At 43.3% G+C, this 24,065-nt stretch overlaps 2 protein-coding genes across 3 annotated transcripts in view; one reads left to right on the forward strand and one right to left on the reverse strand.

The window, feature by feature from the left end:
* TRIM55 (tripartite motif containing 55) overlaps positions 1 to 21,122 on the forward strand; it is a 38,672-nt gene extending 17,550 nt beyond the window's left edge. Inside the window, exons 8-10 of one of the 2 annotated variants that reach the window (XM_026842393.1) lie at positions 530 to 747; positions 3,233 to 3,520; positions 20,680 to 21,122. In XM_026842393.1, the coding sequence (XP_026698194.1) occupies positions 530 to 747; positions 3,233 to 3,520; positions 20,680 to 20,799 (626 nt within the window). In that variant the 3' untranslated portion in view covers positions 20,800 to 21,122. The remainder of the gene's footprint in view (positions 1 to 529; positions 748 to 3,232; positions 3,521 to 20,679) is intronic. The other variant, XM_026842394.1, reaches the window with a different exon arrangement.
* Positions 21,123 to 22,983: 1,861 nt separating this feature from the next.
* CRH (corticotropin releasing hormone) lies at positions 22,984 to 24,037 on the reverse strand. The gene has a single exon (XM_026842538.1). The coding sequence runs from the start codon at positions 23,988 to 23,990 to the stop codon at positions 23,463 to 23,465; it is 528 nt and encodes a 175-aa protein (XP_026698339.1). The 5' UTR covers positions 23,991 to 24,037; the 3' UTR covers positions 22,984 to 23,462.
* Between the last annotated feature and the right edge of the window lie 28 nt (positions 24,038 to 24,065).

Raw genomic sequence — 24,065 nt, forward strand, 5'->3', positions numbered from 1 at the left:
AAAAGCAACAATTTGACCAAGTCTGACAGTCTGGTTTTACAGAAGTTGGTATCCCAAACCTCCAGTCATGTTTTGCAAAACACTGACCTGGTAAAGATTTTTTATGATGGCTTCAATGGTGTTTAAAACAAACATATACCATTGCAAGAGGCACTTTTTTCCTGGCAAATTGTGCCAGACCAAATATCTTCTCCCCAAAAAGTGCAGGGCATGTGCTGCATATCCCTCATGAGGATAGCCTCATTGGCAAGACCTTCTCATGGAAAGGACCAGCTTAACATTTTAACAAGCATGTGTCTTCTGTGCCCTCCCTGCTGCGAAATGCCTGCTGGCAGCTCCACAGCAGTGCCCAGTCCAGGATGGTGGGAACAGGCTCCTCACCAACACCCTCTCCCCAGCCTGCATCCTCTGCCAGGCAGCAGATTATTAGTAGTTTTGCCATGCAATTGTAAATGGCTTTTTAATGACATAAAGACTGTAGTCTTCTTCATGTGGTGCTCAGCCCTGTCCTTTACACGTGTCCTATCAGAGGAGGAGAGAGAAGAGGAAGAGGAGGAGACGGTGGACGGTGAAGATTTGGATGAAGTCCACACGGAGTCATCAGGAGAGGAGGAGGAAGAGGTGGAGGAGGAAGAGGCTGAGAGAGCACCACAGCCACCTCAGCAAGACCCTGAACCGCAGAGCGCAGCAGGAGAGCCCGCAGCCGAACCCACTCCCGTGCCACTGCCCACTGCCCCAGCTGGTCAGGTAAGTGCCCCCGGTGTCCCGCTGGACTGCCAGCTACGCTGAGTGTGCCCTGGCACAGCAAGAAAATCCTCCCTTCTGGTCCAAAGGCACCATACCTCAGGAGCACAGCTAAGGGAGTTGATGCGCTGGAGAGCAAAATTATTTATTGCCCTTGTACACATATGTGCAACTATATCCTGTCCACCTGACCTGTGTATATATGACTTGATATGCAAAAAATTGGGCTGCTAGATAAATTGGGATATATATGGGATACATAAGATATAAAGAAAAAAGATTCAGTTTGGGAGTTAAGTGCATTACAATGGATGTTCTGCATGCTGTGATTTAACTCAGACTAACTTATAAATGAAATGGTTGTTAAAATTTTTTTTCTAAAAGAATTTGGCATTCCCTCTGGATTTAGTGAGCTTTCTACCAACAATTTTTAGATCACACTTCTAATCCATTTTCTGTGAATGGTGTTTGCTGCCTTCTGCTCTGATCATCCTAGGAATATCATCTAGGTAGATGCAGGGATATCATACACCAAGCAGGAAGGGGAACTGCCTCTTACAACCATGAGCAAACAGATCCAGGGTGTGATCCCAAAGTCCAGCACTTTTTTTTAAAATATTCCATTAGAATGAGACCACAATTGCCACATATTCTAAAAGACTTACATAAAAAAATACATTTAATGTGTGTTTTGCAAATTATTAGGCCTAGCATAAAGGACACAGCCAGCATAAAGATGAACCAATAACCAAATTGTATTTGATACAAAAGGGTCAGTACATGGGTGAGCACTGGGGGTACAAACAAGTCAGTCAGATTATACATAATCAATATCAATCCCATTGACCCCAACAACCACACCCCACAACCAACAATGGGTGGAATAAATGGTGAAATGCAGTCTCTCATAGAAGGGACAGGAGACAACCGAGTCAACAAACCAAACACATAAGACCAAGGAAGCCACATACTGGATCTCTACACAGCCCATGTGTACAAAAGCCAGACCTGACTGGAGCCCAGTCCCAGGGAGGCAGGAGGTCCTTCCCCAACAAGGAACTCTGCACAGGGCATCCATCTCACAGACAGTGACCCCACCTGCAAGTGGTCCCAGCTTTTATCCCTCAGTGGGACACCTGACCCTTGTTTACTTACTGCAGACACCTGGGGCTCCTTTACCCAATGGCTCTCCCTGCAAGGCCGGCACCACCCTGGAGGGAAGCTTAAAGGTAAACTCACCCCCCCTTTGTGAAGGGCTGTGGGAATCACCCATATGTCAACCTTAATTTGGGGCTTGGGGTTGAAACCCCAGCATTTCAATGTGTTACTTTAGCTGGCCTTACATACAATTAACTTAGCAAATTCTCCTCTTACACAATTTACCCAGTGAAATTCCTGAGCGAGTAAAGGCTGCTGTGAAGATATTTGAGGAGGCCAGTGTGAAAACAAGAAAGCATGTAAATAATCTTTGATTGTAGCAAGCTCCCCACATAAACTAAGGGAAAATAAATAGTTTCATTCTTGCTGTGATTTAAAAATGTACATGAGTTTGCACCAGCTCTGTGAAGATGCTCTTAAATAAGGCTTTACTGATTTAACCAAAGTTTGTATTTTGAGGATTTGCACTGACTTAACTAAACTTATGTCACCTAACTGATGTAGGTTTTTATGCAAACAAGAACTAGACATAAGCAATTCTGCCCACTAACGTTAAGTAGCAATTGTAAAGTGCCATTAGGACATGGTCAGACATGGAGTCAGACATGGCATGTGGGTGTTGCGGTGTGTGGGATATCTGTATTTCAGCTTTTGCCTTCTGGTAGAAGAGAAGCAAAGCAGAAATTCTGTGGTGATAGCAGGTACCATGTGGGTGAGCCCCATGAGCCTGATGCAGGTAGAGAGGTGCAGTTCGGCCAGCTGCTTCTCTTCCTGGCAGAGCAACTGTGCTTGGCTTACAATGTCCATAGCAAGGCTGGCGGGCAAATGTTTCTCCCCAGCGTCTTTGTATTCCCCTTATTCTGACTGTTCATATGGCACTGATGGGTGCATATGACCCATTGGCAAACATGTTGTTCTTAACCCAAAACCCAATAAGCTCTTTGAAGTTACCTATACCTGTCGTTCATGGCTGGTACCAGTTCATGAGGCTCTTACACAGAATTTCTTAGATTTTTAGGACTGAATTGGGTTCTTATCTGATTAAGGAACTGCTTGCTCACTCCTTTGTCAGTCAGCATCCCCTTCCCAGATAATTCTACCCTCCTATTATATTTTGGGGGTAACTTATTTTCTTTCCCATATCTGTATTATTCAAATAATAGCTGCTTTTGCTTTGCATTTTGATTGTAATTCTTTCAGAACATATATTAGAACAAATCTATTCCTTGCAGTGAGATATAACAAACAGGGGATGCAGAGCAATGTGGCTACGGCAGGAAGGTAACATGGTGCACTCTGCTTGTTCTTCTCTTTATCTGTCCTGATTAAGGATGAGGTTGTGACACCAAGTGGTCCTCAACAGACTCCAGAGTCTGACACTCACGTGGCGGCCACAGCAGAAACCATCGATCCCTTGTTTTACCCTAGCTGGTATAAGGCTCAGTCACGGCAATCAAGCAGTCCAAACTCAACCCCGGTGAGTGGGTTGGGGAAAGTAGGGCCTCCTGTTTCTCTGGAAACAAGTACAAAGAAGGCAGAAGCCCCAGCAGCGACAGCGATCGAGGAGAGTACACTGGGGAGTGGTAAGGAAAGTCATGCCACTGCAGCGACGTCCAAGGTCAGTGCTACCGAAGTCACCGCAGAGGGCTGTGACACACAGCAAGGCGGGAACAGCAGTTGTTAAGGAAAATATGACTTAATTTTCCTCTGCATGCTAAAGAATAAGAATACTTTCAGAAATATGGAAACAGCATAAATTGTCATTTCAGAAAATCCGCTGGATTTACAGATGGTTTCAGTATGTGACAGACTGACTTTTCAGCTTCAGTGTAGCATGTTGACGGTTGCTTGTGCTTAACTGCCAGTGCACCTTGCTTGTGCGAGCTGTTACCCGAGTTGCTCACACACACGCTCAGGAGCTGTTGGAGAGGTCAGAGATGTCTCTGCACATCAGATATTGCATGCGTTAGTAGCAGACAAATCCTGTGCATGAAATTATTCTCATCACCTGTTGAAAGCCTGTGTACAGCACATGTCATCCTACCACTGCTGGTTGAGCAGCTGTGGCTTGGCTTTGCCTTCTGCAGCTCTGTGGCTACACCTGGAATGTACAGCTTCCCCATGGGAACACAAAGCTATGCAAATACCTGGAGCCTTCTCGGGTGTTTGATTGCCTCTCAGTAAGCAGTGTGATTTCCTGAGTTCAGGTCTGTTGCAGAGTTTGCTCCAAGGATTCTTGGGACTTGATTAAAGGAGAGCATGAAGATAATATATTCCAGTTCTGTGTTAGACTACCAGCAGCATGATGGGATAACAGAGACTGATGTGTTGGGTACAGGAGGGTGCTTTCCTAAAATTGTAATGTTAAAACTGGTATAACTTGAATGCGAATACTCCTCCTTCTGCATGTGTATACAAACACCACACGGTTCAAAGATCCAAGGAACTGAGGGAGCTGTGTGTGAAGGATTTGCACACTACACCAGCTTCTGCTCTAGTGCCTGGCTACCAGCCCATGAGCAGTACTCTCTAAATTAAACCATCCTGATTTACAGACTTAAGCTGTATCTTTCAACAAAGCAATTATCTATGTGTGCAACTAGAGGAGTTTATCTATGTGTGTGTGAAAAAGCACAAGTAGGTAGTAAGTGTTTTATGCTGTTTCCTTTAAAGTTGGAATCTACCGTTTAGCATACGTAAGCAGCCCTACCATGATAAACCATCACATGGCAGGCAAAATGTTAGAAGGAGAAGGAGTTCATACAAATACGATAAAAGGGGCACTTACCTTTTAGCTGGAGGCTTTAGTTAGTGACACTTTTAATTTGGTGGTGGAAGGATTCTCACTGACTTAAGTCTTAACAAAAGCAACATTTGACCCCCAATTTCTATAGCTATTTTTCAAGTCAGGGTTTGATTTGAGAATATTTGAGTGGATTTTTTTTTTTTAAAAAAAAAAAAGTATGTTAAAATTATCAAATCTGCTATGAGCTTGTCTTCTTAAGTATATGCCAAACGAGTAGCAAAAGCAGGTAAATTCACAGTGAAACTAATTGCTGCTGTTTCTTTGTATCAGCTCCATTAATGACTGGGCAGACAAACCTCATCATAGGCAGGTAAAATCCTTACTGAGTAAATTCCCTGGGAGCTTGCTTGTCTGTGGTCTGCTTCCCTGGGTCCTAATTTACCAGCAGCAAGTAAAGGATCAAAATTAAGGTTTGATGTTGCCAACTATCTGATCAAACAGTGGCAGTGGTTTTCAGCAACACCAAAGCAGCAATCTGGTACCCAGCTCTCTTCATCATCAGGTACTGGGAATAAAAACAAGCACGTTGGAAAGATGTCAATTCCTGTTGGCGTGTGAATTTGGGGGTGCTGGGTTTAATTTTCCAGGATCATGGGTGACACTGACATTTTGGGAGGAGGAGGATGTTGAGAAGAGTAGCACATGGTTCTGGGGATGGGAGGAGGAAGGAGCAGGGAATGCAGCTGAGGATGGGTTGCCCCTGGGCTGGAGTAAAGGAAAGCTCGGGAAACGGAACGGTGCCAAGTGTGATGAAGAACAGAAAAAGCAGAGTCACCAAGCTAGGAAGGGTGATGCCATGAGATGATGCCGTGGCCAGATTTGCAGATCTGACCAGAAATGTGTCTGTGTCACAGGCAAAATGGCCTCTGTTGTGTGACAATGATCATTTTTAAGTATGTGGAATTCAACTTTGTTTTTTTCCTGCATGTGATTTTTACACAACCCACTCCGAAATGCCGTATTTGTTTATTTTTTTAAAACCTTGGCTGATGTTCCTCACACCACTGTTTTTACTTCCTTCCTCCAATTAAAGGATATTGTGGAAAAGTGCTGTGCAAACAGAGCTTTTTCACTGAATGTAGTGATAATGACTAGTTCATGTCATGACAACACTGGTGAAGCACTCTTCTTATTTTCTCACAGGAGTTAGCATTCTGCATATCACTTTTGGCATTTCTTATACTACATCAGCTTTGGAATCTGATTCAATACATGATTTGTACTTTCATGGGTAGGAAATATTTTGTTTTACCATTAACTAACAGTTAAAATAGTGTCTCTGGTGATGTTCCCACATGGTTTTAAAGGATTTTTTTCCCTTTCCTCCCATCCAAAAACATCATGCTAGTTCACAATATAGGCTGCCTAAAACATTTCTTCCTTGCACCTTTGAAACGCCATCCTTCAGCTTACTCCTGCATGGTTAAACATTGCATCTCCCTGGTTCAAAATGAAAAGAGACAATTACTCCCTTAGACATATGGGCTTATATTTCAGTTGCTGTTCGGATGATCAGCAGGATGGAAAATCTGTGGGTTGACAAGAGATGTGGAGAGCCCCAAGATTGATCAGTCCAACAAATGGGAGAGAAAGATCTGGAGAATAATGGTTCTCATCAGAGGGGTTAAACATCAGGAAGAAAAATCCACTGCATAATCCTGCTGCCAGGATTTCCACTTTGAGCAAATCACCAGTGCTCCCTCAGGGGATGGCTGAAGCCCTGCTCCCTGGAGGTCCTCACTGAGATAGTGGAGAAAGTCCCCTCACACCCCAGCCTACAGAGCACACCCCACATGCTGGGGACTCACCTTCAGGTCCTTTTTCCACCAAAAGACATCCAAAGCCATCTCTCCCACATTGTCACTGAGCACGAAGTACCAAACATGTCCCTCAAATGCATCCCTATGAGACTGGGGGGGGATCTCAACCCTTTAGACATTCAAGGCCGTGTATGTGCTTTTAAATATCTGTGCTTTTAAAATGTTTTCCTGTAGGCAAAGGCTTTTTTTTTTCCTTAGGTCACACTAATTAAGAGCTGAAATATCTACAAGATCAAGGGCCGAGAACTTCACTACCCAGTGAAGTTGTCCTGAATGCAAATACTGTAAAATAAACCTTAATTATTCCATAACATCTCTTCTGGAGTAGATGCGTTTTGGTAGACACTGTCCATGATTTAGTTCTTCCAGCTCCAAATCCACCCCCCTCTTAGGCAAGACATATGTGTATATTCAGTTTCCAAAGTGATATGGCTGATCTACAGAGAATTCTCTGTTACTACTGGGGTATTTAATCTTATTTACTGAAGACCTCTGACACAAAACAACTGTAGTTACCTTTAGGTATTGGCTCTAATGACAAAAAAAATTCAATTTTTGTCTATTCTTCAATACAAAATGCTTGTTTTTCCCTGCTGACTTTCAGTACTGCACTCTAAGTACTGTACAACATGATATGGCACATCTATGAAAAATGATAAATTATTATTCAGCTTTTATGTGCAAAAATTCCAGCGCTATGACTGAAGTATATGTCTCCATAAAAAAAGGGAGAGGGGAGAAGCTATCACCTACGCTTTAGCTGCATAAGTTATGCAAAAAGATGTACTGTCTGGTGGTAATTTGAATTTGAAAAGCATTGGGCACTGTGAATCTCAATTAAATTTATGGATCATAGTTTAATTTTCATTTATTTGTGTTTGTTTTTGAAAATTCGTTATATTATTACAAGAGGACATGGATCTTGTTTGTACCTCTGGGAAATCAGGCATGCAAAGAGCATTAAGCTCTTTTTTTCCTCTCTTTTTTAATTCAAAATACCTTTTGAAATTAAAAATAGACAAATGAAGAAAGCTCTCATTTCTACCATTCGAGACCTCTTTCTATGTGGTCTCTAGTGACAGCTTTATGATTTATTTAATCATGCGATAGAAAGGAGGTGAGGGAGAAAAGGCATTCTGGTCTCAGACTCTATTTGCATAAAAATTATTTTCTTCTCCATGTGTAGTGGGGTGGCTGTTTAGACAGTTTGTGTGTCTTTATCTTTCATGTGAGGTATCAGGTCACTGCTCTTTTTTCTTTTTTGCGTGATAAGCCCCTGAAAGCCAAATAACAAAATTACTTGAAATAACTGTAATAATAATTTATAATAATACTATAAATCATCACGACTGTCATCATAAAAGCAGCATATAATTTATTTTCAGCCTATTTTAATAGAATGCACTGATAGGGATTTCCTGTTTTTTCAGCAGCAAAAAGAGGTTAGTTCCACCAACTAACCCCCCAAATTTACTTTATTTAAGGGCCACTTCACTCTAAGAAACTGTATCAATGCATGAAGAAATTTGCTCCAGAGCACAGAAGGGTGTATCGGCAGGGATACAGCAACAGGAGGTGCAGCCCACAGGTGTACAGATTGCTTGGTCTAAAAAAGGGATGGCAGGAGATGATTCAGCACGAACGAAATAGGAAACTCCACACTAGAGAGATGCATCCCACTTCAGGGAGAGCCTAAGTCAGAAGTATAGTCACCGCAGGCTGCTTCTGCATCTGAGACAGGACAAGAGGCATCTCCAGTAAGAGAGACAGTTCACCAACTGCTTCTTGTTCACAAGTGACACCTCTACACATCTGCCTGCTGAGTGTAAGGTGACATCGCTCTTAACCCAGATGCCTCTGCTCAGTGTCTAAAGTTGTGAGGGTCTTTTGAAGTGAAACTGAGCCTCTGCAGATGACAACAGGCAGCAAATTATTAAAACACAGGGAGCAGGAATATCATCAATGAGCTGCCTTGCCACCATGGGGAATAATGTATTAGTGGAGGGTGACAAAGACATTAACAAGCAGCTCTTTCCAGTGCATGGGAGAAACAGAACCTGGAGTCCCAAACGGAAACTTAGAGAGCTTAGAGACAGTCTGTTATGGGTTATAGAAGGAGGTGAAGCAAGCCTTAAGCTGCCGTCTTGTGTTTGGTCTCAGAAGACAGGCTAACTAAGTTAGGAAGAAGAATGCATATTTTGTGCATTAGACTTCAGAAACTCAGTCACCCGATTGGCATTTCAAGACTCAGACATGTGGTTTTGTTCTCTTTATACCTGAAGGATGCTACCAATGGCATATAGGTGTGTAGATTTAGGCACATGAAGAATGATGTCTGTGTTTTGTAAATGCTCGTGACATCTAACTGTTGGACTGGAGCACCTGAAGGGGCATATGGTCCTTCAGGCTCTTGGAAATCTGACTTTTAAATATGCATTGAGTCATTTTTAGTAGTAAGATTAACTTCCAGGAGTGCTGAACATGTATCACTTGTAACAGTGCAAATGCTCAATACTCCAGCTTACAAGCCAGGTACGTAAGTCACTCTTGCTGCTCAGCTTTAAGCAACCAAACGTGAAAAGTTGGCCCTAAATCCTGCCCTTCATTTCTCTTGTGTAGACCTCTGATAGCTAGAGAAATCTATGCACATCAAGAACAGTAAAACCACTTTACAGGAAAGTGTAGTCCTTAAAAATATCTTCACATGCGGAACCACTCTGTCCCTTGGTTTGTGATAGGGGAATCTCAAAATCAGCAGTGACAAGTATTTTATAGCAAAACCTACTTTTGTTGTCACTGGAAGAAGGCAGATCCCATGATACCTGATAACTGCTCTAATTATTTCAGTCTGGTTAAAATACAGAAGGCAATGGATGCATAAGGAAAAGTTTGTTCTTTTTTTTTTTCCTAATCAGATTTTTTTCTCTCATGCAGTGACACCATATAAATTTGTGACAGTATATGAAATCTTGTATTCACCTGGGTCTCTGGTTATCCAGTTTATTTAATCTAAGATGAAGTACTGGACCCTATATTCTGTTGCTGAAATTCCCTGTCAGAGTAATGTCTGTCTGTGGTTCCAAAGGACTCAAGCACATACATTTAGTTTGAAAGGAAATACAAGTTAATCATCCACAAACAGCATTCTGACATAATCTTCCTTTGCTGCCAGTAAGTACAGTGATTTAATTCCAGGAGGATATAAAATATAATCAGAACTGAGATGTTTGGGAGAAGAAATACTAATAGAGTGGCCTGTGTTAATCTTGTTTCATTAGTTTTAAAATTTTCTATTACTTGCTTGCAACCTTATGCCATCTGCTAGAATTACCATAGGGACAGTCCTCTCTGTATTCATGTACTGTAGTTCTATTTGCTCTGCTGCTGAATACTTCAACTTCAGCTGGTGATCCTTCAAATATTTTTCCATGAGACAGCTTTAAATCACATGTCAGAGAGGTCATACTTAAGCTAAGTTTTAGCTGATTGGTTGTCATGTCAATATGCAGACAACACAAACAAAATAAGATCATTTAAAACCACAATAAGCCTGAGATATGCAGTGTTCATAGCCCATGTACCTCTGTTTTTCTACCTCTCTATAAAAGGTACAGTCCCACATTTTAGTGCAGCACTGCTCTGGAATGATTGCATGAGTGTGGCAGTGGTATGCAAATGATAGTTTTCTTTCTCTTCTCCAAATTGGAAACTTAGTCTTGCCAATATGCTTAGGTAAGGAAACTAAGTCGTCGTCCCCCCTCCTCTTCAAGCCAACTGCTTCAAAAGAGGGGATTGCTTGCTCAAGAGAAGGCAGTCTTGCAAGGCTGTATCTTGTGGGGACAATGCTAAGTGAGAGTGCCCATCCCCTCTGGCCCACTGGACACAGCCTTCCCAGAGGGACAAGAAGTTTGTTAGCATCAGCAGCAGGTGCAACCCAGGCAGCTCTCTCCCAGGAAGCCAGCTGCTGCTCCAAAAGCTCTCTGCTCCCTACAACAACCGTGTTTAGTGCTAACAAAAGATCTAGGAACACAAAGAGCAAAAGTCAGCTTGATATTTCCCATCTAGGTCTTGATAAACTTGTGCTGTATCTTTTCTTAGGTAGAAAAATGGATGAGTTTATTTCTGTACCATTAAAAAATCTGTAAGATTTGACAATGAAAAATGGGTCATCCTCTGTGAAGCTGAGCCTTTTGTAGGAGACCCATGAATCAGCTAGCATACAAGCCCAAATAAAATTCTGTTTGAAGCTTCTTCCTAAACATCTCTTAAATTGCACTTGGAAAAAAAATTAAGTGTCCAGCCTGTAACTGAAATACAGGGCAAACACTCGGTGCAAGAAACTCAGTTAATGGTACAAAAATTCTGCCTTTTCTTCTCTGTAACTTGACTTAGTGAGCTGAGTCTCAGTTATAGTAGCCAGGTCTGAGGCCACGCAGGCTGATGTTCAGTTGGTAGCAAATTCTGCCTGTAAATTTCCATTTTGTATCTTGACTTTGTGCTTCAGGTGAGATTTTTTTTTTCCTCAGTATAGCAAATACATGCAGAGAAAATCAGGAAAGCCTTGATTGTTCCTCTTTTAACACCTCTCTCTCTCCCTTGCTTCTGACAATTATATGGGTGATTCAGAGTCAGAAGCGATGAGTCGTGAGGGCAATACATTAAGACCAGCTTACAGTTCCTCATAATTAATATGAGTGGCAAATACTTCACCTGAAGTTTTACCTCAAATAGTCTGCTCTGTGATTTGTCTGGTGAGTCATAGACACCATACAATTTATATATTTTTCATTTTTTTTCAGTCCATTACTAGCAAAAGGACCACCACAATGACAGTGTGGACAAAATCATTTCTCCTGTTCAAATTAATACAAAGCCAGGCTCAACCTAGTCATTGTCTTTCTGCGACTAGCTCATTTAAATACGGAATTCTACCTCCACTCAACCTCCTCCTCCTAGCATCGCTTGTTCTGCTCATTGTTAAGGAGTTCAGAAAGGAAAACAAAGTGTAAACAAAAAATATTTCTTAATCATGGATGAACTGTTGCTGTTTTACATCACATTATGGTAGATTTATGTCAGAACAACACAAGCCATCTGTTCGTGAAATATTTGCTTAGTCGTCATCCTACTGCCTTGAGACAGTTCAGGCTTTCAGTGTAGTCATATGCTCATCTACGGAAAGCAGTTATCGTAGTCCTGTAACCTTTACAGATGGATCAACATTTAAATACAAGCCTATCTGATTGAAAATCCCACTGGTGGTAAACTGGGCCTGAGTCCTTGTGTATAGACACTGTAAAATGCCACTTCCAGGTTTTCCTGAGTTGTGAGCAGAGGAAAGGTGCTGGACTGCAGCACCCTGCAGGATTTGGTGCCCACCTACCCACCGTTTGAAATGGAAATAAAGGTTGGGGGGCTGCATGTACAGCCAAAGTGAAATGGAAAAAAAATGAGAAGGATTTATCAAACAGCACTGATTCAGTATTAGATCCCTTTTCATGTGATATGTATTCCCGACATTTTTACAATAATCTTCAGGTCATTAAGTAAGAGACCAGTGACTAATTCAGAAAACCTGTTATCCCAGACGGCTGGCCAATGCAGATAGATAGGTGTTGCGATGTTCAAACCATGCTACAGATGTCCAGCATAAATGTCATGCCTTTGAGCAGAGAATAGGGATCTCACAATCCCAGAGAATAAGCTCTCTGAATTTCTCATTGCTCTTTTTAATTTAGAGAGCACCCTATAGAATCTGCCGGGTGATCAAAATACAGACCCAGTATCTTAGAGCACTCCTGGCTCAGCACTTCTGCACACAGAAGTGTCGTTTTTTCATGATGAAACACTTTCTGTATGACTTGCTCTGTTACAAAATGCCTTACTGAGGAAAGGTAGCTGTTGTTTTCCCCATCAGTGCTGGTGAGCTTTTTCAATGTCTGGCACTAGAATTATATTTTTAATTTACATTTCTATTTTTAATTATAATACATTTAATCAAATAAATTCATTTTATATTCACACAAAAATTCATAAATTAATCATGAATTAATTATAAATTAATTATATTTTGTATATTATTAATTATAAATTAATTTTATAAAATAGATCCCTTTTTAAAAAAAAATTGAACTGGTGCCTGTCCAGATGCAGGTCAGTTCCAAGCTTGTCTCTGGTGACAGTTGCCTGTGATCTGTGCTCTATACTCCTTAATAACCTGGTCAATAACTGTGATTGAATTGGAGGCTTTAAGAGCAGCATTTATCACAGCTTCCGCGGACTTCACCAGGGAACAGTGCAAGATGGACAGAAGGAAGCTTAATTTAATATCTTGCACATGGGTTGGCTGAATGCTATGCAAGCAAGCCAGCATTGCTAATGGGAGAGCAGAGATTACAATGTGAGATATACGATACAACAGACATCTGTCTGGGAAGTCACGGTGCTGCTCACTGAGCAATGTTTTGTTGGAATAGAGTAATTTCTTGGCTACCAGCTTTATTTGCTGTTGTTGTAGTAGTAAGGAGAAGACTCAATTAACTGAAGACATGGAAAAACGAGCCCAGAAAGGAAAAGGGGCAGCAGCAACAGGTGATGAGGGAAAAAATGTTTTAACTGTGGCCGAGACTATATTTTTATGTTATATGGTGGCTTTAAAGAATGGCAACTGGCTGCTTTAGCTCACATTCCAGCTTTTCTTCCTGCATCTCCATCAGTGTGGGTTCTGTCTCTCAGAGGTGTGCTGTGTCCACAGCTCACATACACACACTACACACACACACACCACCACCACCACCACCCCCCCTCGCATACTTACAACAGCCCAAGTCAGTCAGTCAGTCAGATGTGAGCAGTGCTCCAACCTCCAAAGCATGGTATGTGTCTACACACCTCACAGCTATGCTGGCTCCGTTATCTGATCCTGTGAATGGAGCTCTGGGGTGAGTCACAGTCTGAACTGGCACTCTGTCTCATTCATTGGATTTGCAAAAATACCATTTGCAGATGAAGAAAAAGCTTTAACTTACAACAGTCAAAGGAAAGACTACCTGACAGAGACAGAGATGATGTTAAACCATTTTTAGGTTTGCTATTTCTCTCTGAAAGCTAAAAGCAAAGTCTCTCTTACATGGATTCAATGGGTTACTGCCACAGAGAAGCTCTTCAAAGGTCTTTGCTTCATGTTTAACATGTTGACCTGAAGTCATATCTGCTTGTCTGATGAAGCAGCAGTAGGAGGAAGAGGGGAGAACTGGTAGCAGTGAGTAGCTTTCTGGCACTGGTGGCCAGCGCATACCACTTGCTCCTACAGCCTCTCAAGATGAACCTGTCTTTGCTAGATAGTTGTCCAGCAGGGCTGGAAGGGAGCAGAAGTGATTGATGATTGATAGATAGATAGATAGATAGATAGATAGATAGATAGATAGATAGATAGATAGATAGATGAATGAATGATGAGGAGTTCCTCATAAACTTCACTCTGAGAGGAATAAAGAATGATGTGCAGATAGATCCAGGAAAGACTGTTCTGATCATGCAGCCCTAACATTCAGGTGTTTGTGAGACTCTTCTATTGGGTTTCCTTCATTTTCCTGGACAGTGAAGGGACTAGGTTTTATGCAAATCTGTAGTTAATCACTCTCAACAAAAAGTAATGCCAGTGAGGTGCAGCAATGGGTGAAATATTACCCAAGTATGTTATTTCTGGGGTTTTTTGAGTCATGAAAAAGATATGTGACATCGATAAGGGAATTATATTTCCTTTGTCCCAAGTAATAGACGAAAGCTGCTCACTCACGCCAGTCTCTAAAACTGTTTCCACCACTGGTTCAAGTGTCTGGACCTCCATATCCCATGGGAGATGTGTGGATCCTATACCAAAATAAGCTAGCCAGACTGTTTTCCTCTTAAATATATTTGGTATCTTTAAGGTCATTATGTAAGAGACATTGTATTAGACATTATCCACATAATGCTAATTGTAATGTAATGAAAATCTATTGAAGGAGGGCACTTCCTTCCAACAGACTTTTAAAATTCATTACTGACCACTATTAAGAGAGTAACATATCTAGTACTAGTGACTGATGGAGCTTGCCTGTGCATATTATTTTGTCTGCTACCATATGTATTTTTGTGGCAGGTAATTGTAGCAATTATTTTAGAGAATATTTTGTTGGTTCCCACTAATAAAAAAGATCCACACAAAATAGGCAGCCTCTTAGCTTGAAACAATATTGTTGTGATATATGTGACAGCTGCCAGGTGTTATGCTGAAGGAGCTAGACTGCATAAAAATATGAAAACAAAATGCTTGAACTAAAGTTTAAACTATTTAAAAATAACCTGTTGTGCTCCCTTTGTTTCCGCTGCCTGGAAGTGTTGAGTGCCAGAAGTGTAACACTTGACATTTGAGGCAGACAAACATAGCCTACAGATTCTGTGATTGCTTTGCGACCAGCTAGCATTTTTTAATCATGCCTGTTCTTGTCAACACTAGGGGTTGTTTCTAAACAAGCCAGCAAAAATATGGGTATTAACTTCTATTTCTCACACATTTTCTGAGGCTACAGAAACAGCAGAAGTTAGAAGTTTGCATTCTCACTGATTCTCTCTCCAAGACCCACATTTTCTAATAAATTCACACTCTTGCTCTCCTGCTGGATCAAGAGGAGGCAGCGAAGGCATTCGGTAGTTCACATGCCTCTAAGTGTGTTGTTCTTTTTTCTTTTTCTGGCAGCAAAGGTGATTTAGGAGTTGTTTGCCAAGTGGCCTTGCTTCTTATTCCTGCCCAGATGCCACCACTCACGTGGCTTTTGTGCTGAGGCAGCTGTTTGTTGGGCTGTGTTGGAATCAAATCATTCACATAGTCCAGGTTTAAAAATACCTTCCTCCACTTCAAAAACAATGAAAAATTGATATCATTCCAATGACATTCTCATTCTTAGCATGGACCTGCAAGCAGCTGCAGCAATGCAAATGGATGGTGAACCATGGAGGCAAAGCGGGAAGAGGTAGATGGGGAGCCAAGGGGCAGGACCTGCTTTGGTTAGCATTGTTATTCCAGAAAATATTCACCTAGCTGCACAGGAGGGCTATTTGTAACCAATCATCCCATCCATCTGCATAACTGTGAAAAATAACCCCTATCCTACTGACTGCTATTAAGCCACATACATTCTTTCCTTACTTATTTCACTGTAAATCTAGATCTTTCCCATTAATTTGGTCAAAACTGAAACCATAACTCCACAAGATGGTAAATATAGTTTTAGACAATTCAGCAATAGGTCAGAAATAACATACTGAGGTGACACGAAGTGTTCAACTACTATAAATTCTCTAGGTAGAACCATATTTGAAAACAGTGAGGATGTCATTTTTGCTTTACCGAGAAAGGTATAATCTATTCTCCTATGGCCATTATAAAATCAGCAACCACTTTTGTTTTCTGATTAAATACAAGAAATTATGATCATTTAGTTATGCTCAATCTAGATAAAATATACTTCTGGGTGATCTACAGCCCTGGAGAAAATTACCATTTTAGTCCTCATTTCTCTTATTTCTCACATCTCCTTTCAAGCTGGTGTGATATAACCTCTGAGAGGGACACTATAATAATGGTTTGTCTAGATCCTGCCCTATCAGAAGTTATCAAAAATAAGTAAAAAATTTCCCAACCAAAAAAAACAAATTAAAGATTATGACAACCCTTCACCTTTCTTCCTCAATTCCTAAATTTAAGAGTTACTGATCTTGTAAAAATAATAGTGCAAAGGTCTCAATTCCTATCAAGGAGTTTTCTGATATCCTGAAGTATTTGGCTGGAATCTTTCTTGTGTAATTACTTAAAAGCCAGATCTAGTCTAACCAAGTCACTGAGAGTGTCTCTAGGGTCAGTAGGAAGAAAAAGGTACCTCCAGAGGGCAATCCACCCTATAGACACTTCTTTTAGAATGGAACAAATCACCCTCTGGTTGTGCCTTTCTCTCATCACTCCCATTAGAGGGGATGAATAGAGTTTTCTTGAGGGGATACCTCATTTATGGATGACTCAGGTTTGGTAATATGGATCCCAGTCTTTGTACCTAAAGGCTATGGAGATTAGTGGTGGTAAAGCAGAAAACAATGTGTAGACTCCGTTGTGTTTCAAATATCTAGAAAGAAAGCCTAGACTGTCTACTTTTCCCCAGCATAAACATGATAACTGCTGGGCCCCAATAAATTAAAATGCTATGACAAAGCCATCCCACTCACCCTTTTCCTCCCCTCCACATTACATGAACATTACACAGATTTAAGTAGTGCTCTCCTTAAGGAAGCAAATGGTGAAAGGTGCTGAATACCTACAACTTTGATACAACTCATCAGGTTAAACTCTTGAGATCCTTATACAGTTTATTCATGCAAATTCTAGTGTGCCAGATGCTGAGGACTGCTGAATGGCTGCTCAGTGGGAGTTGTGGTTGCTCAGCACCTCCAAAGACCTGGCATGTATACTCGAGCCTGGACTTTGCTTATCATAAGAAACAAATCCAACCATCAGTCATGCAGGGTGTGCTTCTCTCGCTGCTTCATGAGCTGGCCTGGTGAAAATTCCTGGTGCTTACTGAAAGCATCATCTGATGTCACTCGACACCACAGGGGAAAATATAAATCAAACTGTAAGTATTCAGCACTCTCTCAGCATTGGCCTAATGTGATTAATGTAATCTGAGGTAAACACTTTAGTTATTCCTTATTACTGCTAGAGACCCAAATCAAGGGTTGGGACTTGTTATTCTAGGTAATGTGGAAACAAGCCCTACCCATAAGATCTCCAAGATCCTGGGCACAAGCTTGACAACAGTTACCTAATAGCAGTGGACAGACACAATGAAGTGTTGAATCTGAACCATCTGAAAGGCATGTGGCAAGGGCTGTGCCATGCTCAGCAGAAAGATTTTCTCTGGCAGCGGAGTGGGGCTGCAGTAACAGGGAGAGAAAGGCAATACAGGATTAGAGGGGTCGAATGCCCAAATTCCACTGACACTGAGGAGACCTGCTTCTGTTTTCTACCTTTCAGAATCACCTCCTGGTTCAAAAAAGTTGTTTTGCAAAAGTCTACAGATGAAATCTTTGTCTCAGATAATCCCAGCACACTGTATAACTCTGAGTTGTGTGGGTTGCTGTTTCAAGGGTGGAAATGGACTTAACAATGTGGACAGAGTTGCTCCTGGCACCTTTTGATGGTCTCTTGCCTCATATGAGGATAGAGTGCCTCAGTCACTGCATGACTCAGAGCACAAATACTAAAGTGTCACAGGTGGGAAAACATAAATCTAAAAGCCGAGGAATGTGGCGCCATTGTCAGTTTTGCGCTTGCTTCACTCCCAGGCCAGGTGTGATGGCAAATGATTGCTCTTGGAAAGGCACACTGAGGTAGTGCAGACTGGCAGCCTGCTGAGTCCAGCAAGGTGCAGGGAGTAAATGCTTCATCAAGCCAAACCCAGCAGGAATATGTTGGAGCTCCAACATTGTTTTGCTGACACAGGAAGATGTCATCACAGCAGAATATGAAGGAGTTAACACATTATGAAATACAGTTTTGGCAGTGATGCAGACAAAGACTGTTTTGTTTGAAATGCAGCACCAGCAGTGTTGGTTAACAAGGTAATGCAGTCACCTTGCCAGTTTAAGTCATTACATTGTGCTTTTTTTCCTCTAACGTGTTAGGTCCAAATCCCATGAAACAAGCTGCTTAACTTTAAGCCCATAGATAGTTCTTTGCTTCAGAGTTAACCTTAGTTTAACGTGTATTTCTGGATAGTGGCTGGTTAGAATAGCCAGTAGAAGTGCTAAAGGAACCCCGTCTGGCACAGGAAGAGAAATGACAAGGTAACAGTGTGGTTTTAAGTAAAAAAGAATAAAAATACAGGAAATTATTTTTTTAAACCTCTCGACAGTCCTATTCCTTTGCAGGGTGAGAAGTGAGGAGGGCTGTCTCATGCCTTCTTACACACACTACTGAGGGCTCAGTGCACAAAATTGCACAACCAGTTTCAAAATTACTCTCAGCTAGTCCGGGCACTCTGACTGTCCTTCCAAAAATAAAAGGCAAAATTTTCATCATCACAGAGGACTAATAAACCACCTATGCTCCTGCATCTACCAAAATCAAGAGAGCACAGAATCCCTTACAACTCAGAAAGTCTAGCCATGTATTTACTGCTGACACCTGACTTTTGTAATTGTGTTGAAAGGTCTGCATTCAGCACTTTCCAGGGCTGAGAGGCAGACAGTCTGTAATTGGGACTCAATTAGTTACCTGCCTTTTCCGCTGAAGATCTGGCCCCGTGGGCCTGATTCTTTACAATACTTTTGCACAAGCCTGGGAGGCCACCCTTCTCACCAGCATTGCTGAAAATGGACTTTTGTATTCAAGTGGGCAGCTGTTTCTCCTGGATTTTTTTACCATGCTTGTGTTCTCATTAAAGTACATGATAAAGTTAGCAAGAAAAAGCTATATTCTTTTGCAAGATCCTTGTCCATAAAGGTCCTTTCTGAGCCCCGTATTTTGCAGTGAGCAGCAGTGAGTGCCTTGCTTTGAAAATATGAATCTAAGTCAAAGATTAGTCCACATTTCAAATATTAAAGCAGATTCTCAGATACTGCTCCATTGGACCAAGTAGGTCTATTCCAGTCTAGGGCAACTGAAGATCTGGGTCTAAAAAAGGAGCTACGAACTCTAATTAAATATAAATAAAGAAACAGAGAGCTACTTTTTTCATACCTCCATGATGCCTTGTTTCTTGGTGACATAACACTTAAATAGGTAGTAACTGGAATGAAGCCCAGTAGCCAATTTATACTTAACATACCCTTAGTTCTTACTAATTCCAGTGGTACACATTAACACTAAGCACCCTAGAAAAATACTTAGGAAAATTATCCATCCCATGCTTCAGTTCCTCACAAGCATCCCTGCTTCATTGCTTGATCCTGGATATGTCTGTTAGCATCACTGCTTTAGTAACTTGCTAATTTAGGACAATATTACAAATGATTTAGACATGTTAAAACTCAGAGACACTGCTCTGTCATTTTCCTTCTATAGGAAAGGATAATATCTATCTTGATATTAAATCATTTTCCTGAGATCATGCTGAAAGTCCTCAAATAAGGTGAAACCCTGCACAGAGAAGGCTTGCAGTATCGTTAATTTTAAGAATGTACAATAATGTATGTGCATATCTAGGAATATAGAGGAAAAAAATATTCTTGTATACTGCAAGTTAAATTGTGGTTTTAATGATGAAGGCACAAGGCATCCCTTAGCTACCAAATCACCCATTTTTATATAGTTTATCTTTAAAAGGATTTCTGATACTATCACAAAGCCAGTCTTCATTCTCTGCCAAAGGGACCTGAAAACACTGGAACTAGTAAAATATTTCTGCATATTATACTGGTCTGTTAAATAGTCAACTAATTTAAAAATAGTAATAATACCTGTGATTGGCAGGTACAGCATATCATGTCCAGATTCCTTTTTTTCCTGTAAGCATAGGATACTTATGCAAACAAAATCAGAATTTGTCCTATTGTTTATTTCCTGTTCTTGGACTGAGTGAAACCAAAGTGAAATAAATATTAAAAGACTTTAAAGGGAGAGAAAAAAAAAAAAAAACAAACCAACAAACCAACAACAAAACCAACAAAAAAAAAAAAAAAACATCCAAAGCAGATTTCATGACAGCAGAACAAGTATCATTTTGAGTGGCACTGCACTGACAATAACTTTTGGCTTTGGTCCACATCAATCTGGAGGCCCAGCTACACAAGCCAAGCTGGCTCAGGATCACTTCTAAACAGGCAGCTATCACCTTTGGTACAATAATATTCCAGAGGTCCAAATCAGGACTAAGCCCTTTGCACAGGTGTGACACACTCACCCAGCATAATCCATCCTCTGCCATTGTCTGTGGCAAAAGTCACTCCGACTTCTCTGGCGTTAGAAGTCTGGCTGTCTTCCCCGAATTTTCATGCTCCCTGCCTTTTCCCCTCTTCCCCACATCATTCTGTTTTTCTGCATGTTGTGAAATCTTAAGGATTTTAATGAAATTCATCTTTTCCTCTTCCACTTGTCAATCTTTCCTTCCTTTACAGACTGGTTCTGAACCATCTCCCCAAGGACGAGTGGAGGAAACTCCCGTGAGCAATGAGAGGGGTGACGAGCCGGCTCGTCATGTCTTCTCCTTCTCCTGGTTGAACTCACTGAATGAATGATGACTCACTCTGGCTGGCTTCTGGTGTGCTTCTCCTTGGAGGGACTGCGAGCGCAGACAGCCTGGCTGTCATCAACAAAGAAACTGGCCTGGAAAGGGACATCCAAGCAGGTTTCGTTCCCAAGAACACAGCTGACCTCCACATCGTACCCAGCCCTTGAGATGACAGTCCTGAGAGGGATGGGAGCATGGGGACAAATTACTATACTGTATTGTAGTCAGAGTGTTTTCCAATAATTTCTTGTTTCCAAGGGGAAAATAGCATCCCTACAGCTGTAGGCTGAACACTGCTAGCATTCTGTTACTCACTTTTTGGCATGTCCCTGTGTAGGTGTAAATGCTTCACCAATGTAGTTAGCTAAATGCTGGTATGATATTCACTAGTAGCATCCTTTGCCGAAACAGTGTTTCTCCTCAGTACCCTCCTGCGTCCCCGCTCGTCAGTGCTGTTGACTTTAGTGACACTATCATGCCCTTGGCAGCCCCAAGTCAGGGTTGTGTCTAAGCACCTCCCTACAGTCACTCGTAGTCCTCACGGTACCGGTGCCTCCCTGGCTGCAGAGACTGAGCATGTGAGGGGAGAGGGAAGCTGCCATTTCTTCCTTTGCACTTGCTCTTCCTGCTATGCCACAACAGATGATGCTCACAGAAACAGGTTATTTGTAGGGAAGGTGCCCAGCAGCAGGATGAGGAAGATGCACACGCAGAAAGCACTGGCCAAACCCCCGCACATGGATGCAGGACTCAGCTCTGAGCGTGTGGAGCAGATGCTAGAGTACTGCCTGCATCTGTCCAGCTGTTATCTGTGTCTGTGTCTTCTCAGCCTCCTGCATGTGCAGGAAAAGGTGCATGTTCTTGCATGAAACCAGGATGCGCTGAGGCGGTCACATGTAGTCATTCAAGGTTTAATTTGAAGGCCCCATGGTGCGTTGTAGAAAAGGCAAATGCTGAATGTCCTGTTCCATGTGTGTGGCAGATGTTGAGCCATCTGATAATACTAAATTTGTGTCTTAAAAGAAGCACTACAAGTTGTACTGAAAGTGACACTGCAAGTTTTGTCACTGGGGACAGAGATTGGCAGGTTGCCAGGCGTGCTTCATGCCACAGGGGACCAGGGGTCAAGCTCTGTGCTAGGGTTAAGTACGGATCTCTCCAGGACCCCTGATCCAGGCCCTAGATCCACCGCTTTGGCGGGGGCCTGTGTTGAGCCATAGGGCTGCACCGCACCCCAGGAGGACTGGGGAGCTGGCAGTGCAGATGCAACACAGCGCCTGGTTACCAGGCTGCCAGGGGTGAGCCCCAGTCCTGGCCATCCAGCACTACCAGGGCTGTGTCACAGCAACCCTCATTTCTACCTGTTTCCCCTGAAAAACGCTCCTGTGAGAGAAGTTTTGGAAGGCTGCATAGGCAAGCTCCGTGCAAAGCTTCGAGACTCTCACAGCCCAGAGCGAGGGCCGCTCCGCACCACCACCACCACCGCATCGCCTCCGGCTGCTGGAGCAGCTGTGCCCTGGGATATGGTTTGGGCTGAGGGATTTCCTATTTTCTCCCAGTCGTCCTGGAGGATTTCCCCCAGTTCCTCCCGGGAAGTTTCTCCACACTCACCGCCACCTCCCCAGCGCCCCCGGGAGGGACACGGCTTGGACATCACCGCTGGGACGGGGGGATCGGGAGCGGGGAGAAACCTGTCCTTTTGGGGTGCTGGGAGGACGAGCAGAGCTAGCACGGAAAGAGAGCTAGAACACAAAAGAGATGCAGGAGCACCTCACCGGTTTCCCATCCCTGCACTCTGGCAGGAGCAGGCTGCCCGGCCCCGGCCGCAGCGGCAGGAGCCAGGGCTCCCCCTCGGGGGGCTGCTGAGGTGGGAGTCGGCAAGGCTGGGGGCGACCGACGGTCCCCCGCCACCCCCCCACACACCCGTCCCCGTCCCCAGGAGCAGCCTGGGCCGAGGGCGGCGGCGTGGGCAGCCCCTGCCTGGGGCCGGCGGCACGTCGGGGCGCACCTCTGGGATAGCCCGCAGGGATGGGGGGTCCCCGGGACGGACAGGGGAAAAACATCTCCCGGGGGTGATTTTAGGGCTCCCTGCAGGTTCTGGGTGCTCGCGGGTGCCCCCCCGCCCCGGTAAGCGCTGAGGGAGGCAGAGCAGCCCTCAGGCTTCTAGGCAAGAAAGTCTATCAAACCATCGTTACTTTGCAGCTTTTATTAAAAATATAAATATTAAACATTCTCTTACACAACAAAATCGACCGAGCGCTGAAAAGATGTTTTATTGTGAAAATGTTTACAGGAAAAAAGTGGATTTAAAGTAGCTCACAGAGATTCCCCCTCCCACCTCCCTGCCCCCAGCAGAAAAGTTATCTGTCTTCTTGGCACCATTTCTTCCAATGCTCACACATCCCTACGTAGCGATGGCACTAGAATAACTGGGAAATGGAGAAATAAATAAAGGTAGGGGAGGTTACGAACGACACTCGTGTTTCTGCACTTGGTACACGGTTGTGCATGCTAATCAAGGGACAGAGGCTGTTCGGAGTACACCCTTCTAGGTTTAAAGCTATATAAAAATAAAGAGATGACATCAGAGCAGCACTATGGTACATCGGACGGTGTAATTATTCTTGTGCTAACTGCGGAATCTCTTTGGCAAGGCGGGGAGGGGCCGTTTCATTTCCCGATTATCTCCATCAGTTTCCTGTTGCTGTGAGCTTGCTGCGCCAACTGCTCGGCTCGGGCCATCTCCAAGACTTCTCGCAGGAGGTGGAAAGTCAGATCCAGAGAAATAGGGGGCTCCTCGGATCGCTTCTCCCTCTCCACGGCCTCACCCTCGGCTTCGCCCTCCTCGGGGCTCCCCAGCGAGCGCTCGGGCAGCGGCTGCAGCTCTTGCACCGCCGCCCGCAAAAAGTTGCTGGCAGGGGCTTCGGGCTGTAGGTGGCTGGTGCTGCTGGAAGAGGCGGGGAAAGAGCCAACGGGTCTCTTGTTGAGGTTGCCCAGGCGCAGGAAATACTCTTCTCCCATGCGGAGCAGGACGGGCAGAGTTTGCTGCTGCTGCTGCTGCTGCTGCTGCTGGAAGAAATCTGGCTGGTGCAGAGCCCCGGGGGCGGCTGCCGGGCTCTTGCTGAGAGCTCTGCACTCCTGGCAGGGCAGGAGGGCGACCAGCAGGATTCCCGTGGAGACCAGCAGCGGGATCTTCATGGTCGGGGCCCAAACCTGCGGGGCAGATGGGGGGGACGTGGGGGAACAGGGTGTTACAGAGCCTGTCTCTTATAC

The sequence above is a fragment of the Athene cunicularia genome, assembly GCF_003259725.1.
Source record: "Athene cunicularia isolate RWA chromosome 2 unlocalized genomic scaffold, athCun1 chr2_part1, whole genome shotgun sequence".
NCBI classification, from domain to species: Eukaryota; Metazoa; Chordata; class Aves; order Strigiformes; family Strigidae; genus Athene; species Athene cunicularia.

Excerpts from the sequence above, each read along its gene's own strand:
- CRH (XM_026842538.1), bottom strand. The coding sequence starts at position 23,990 with ATGAAGATCCCGCTGCTGGTCTCCACGGGAATCCTGCTGGTCGCCCTC.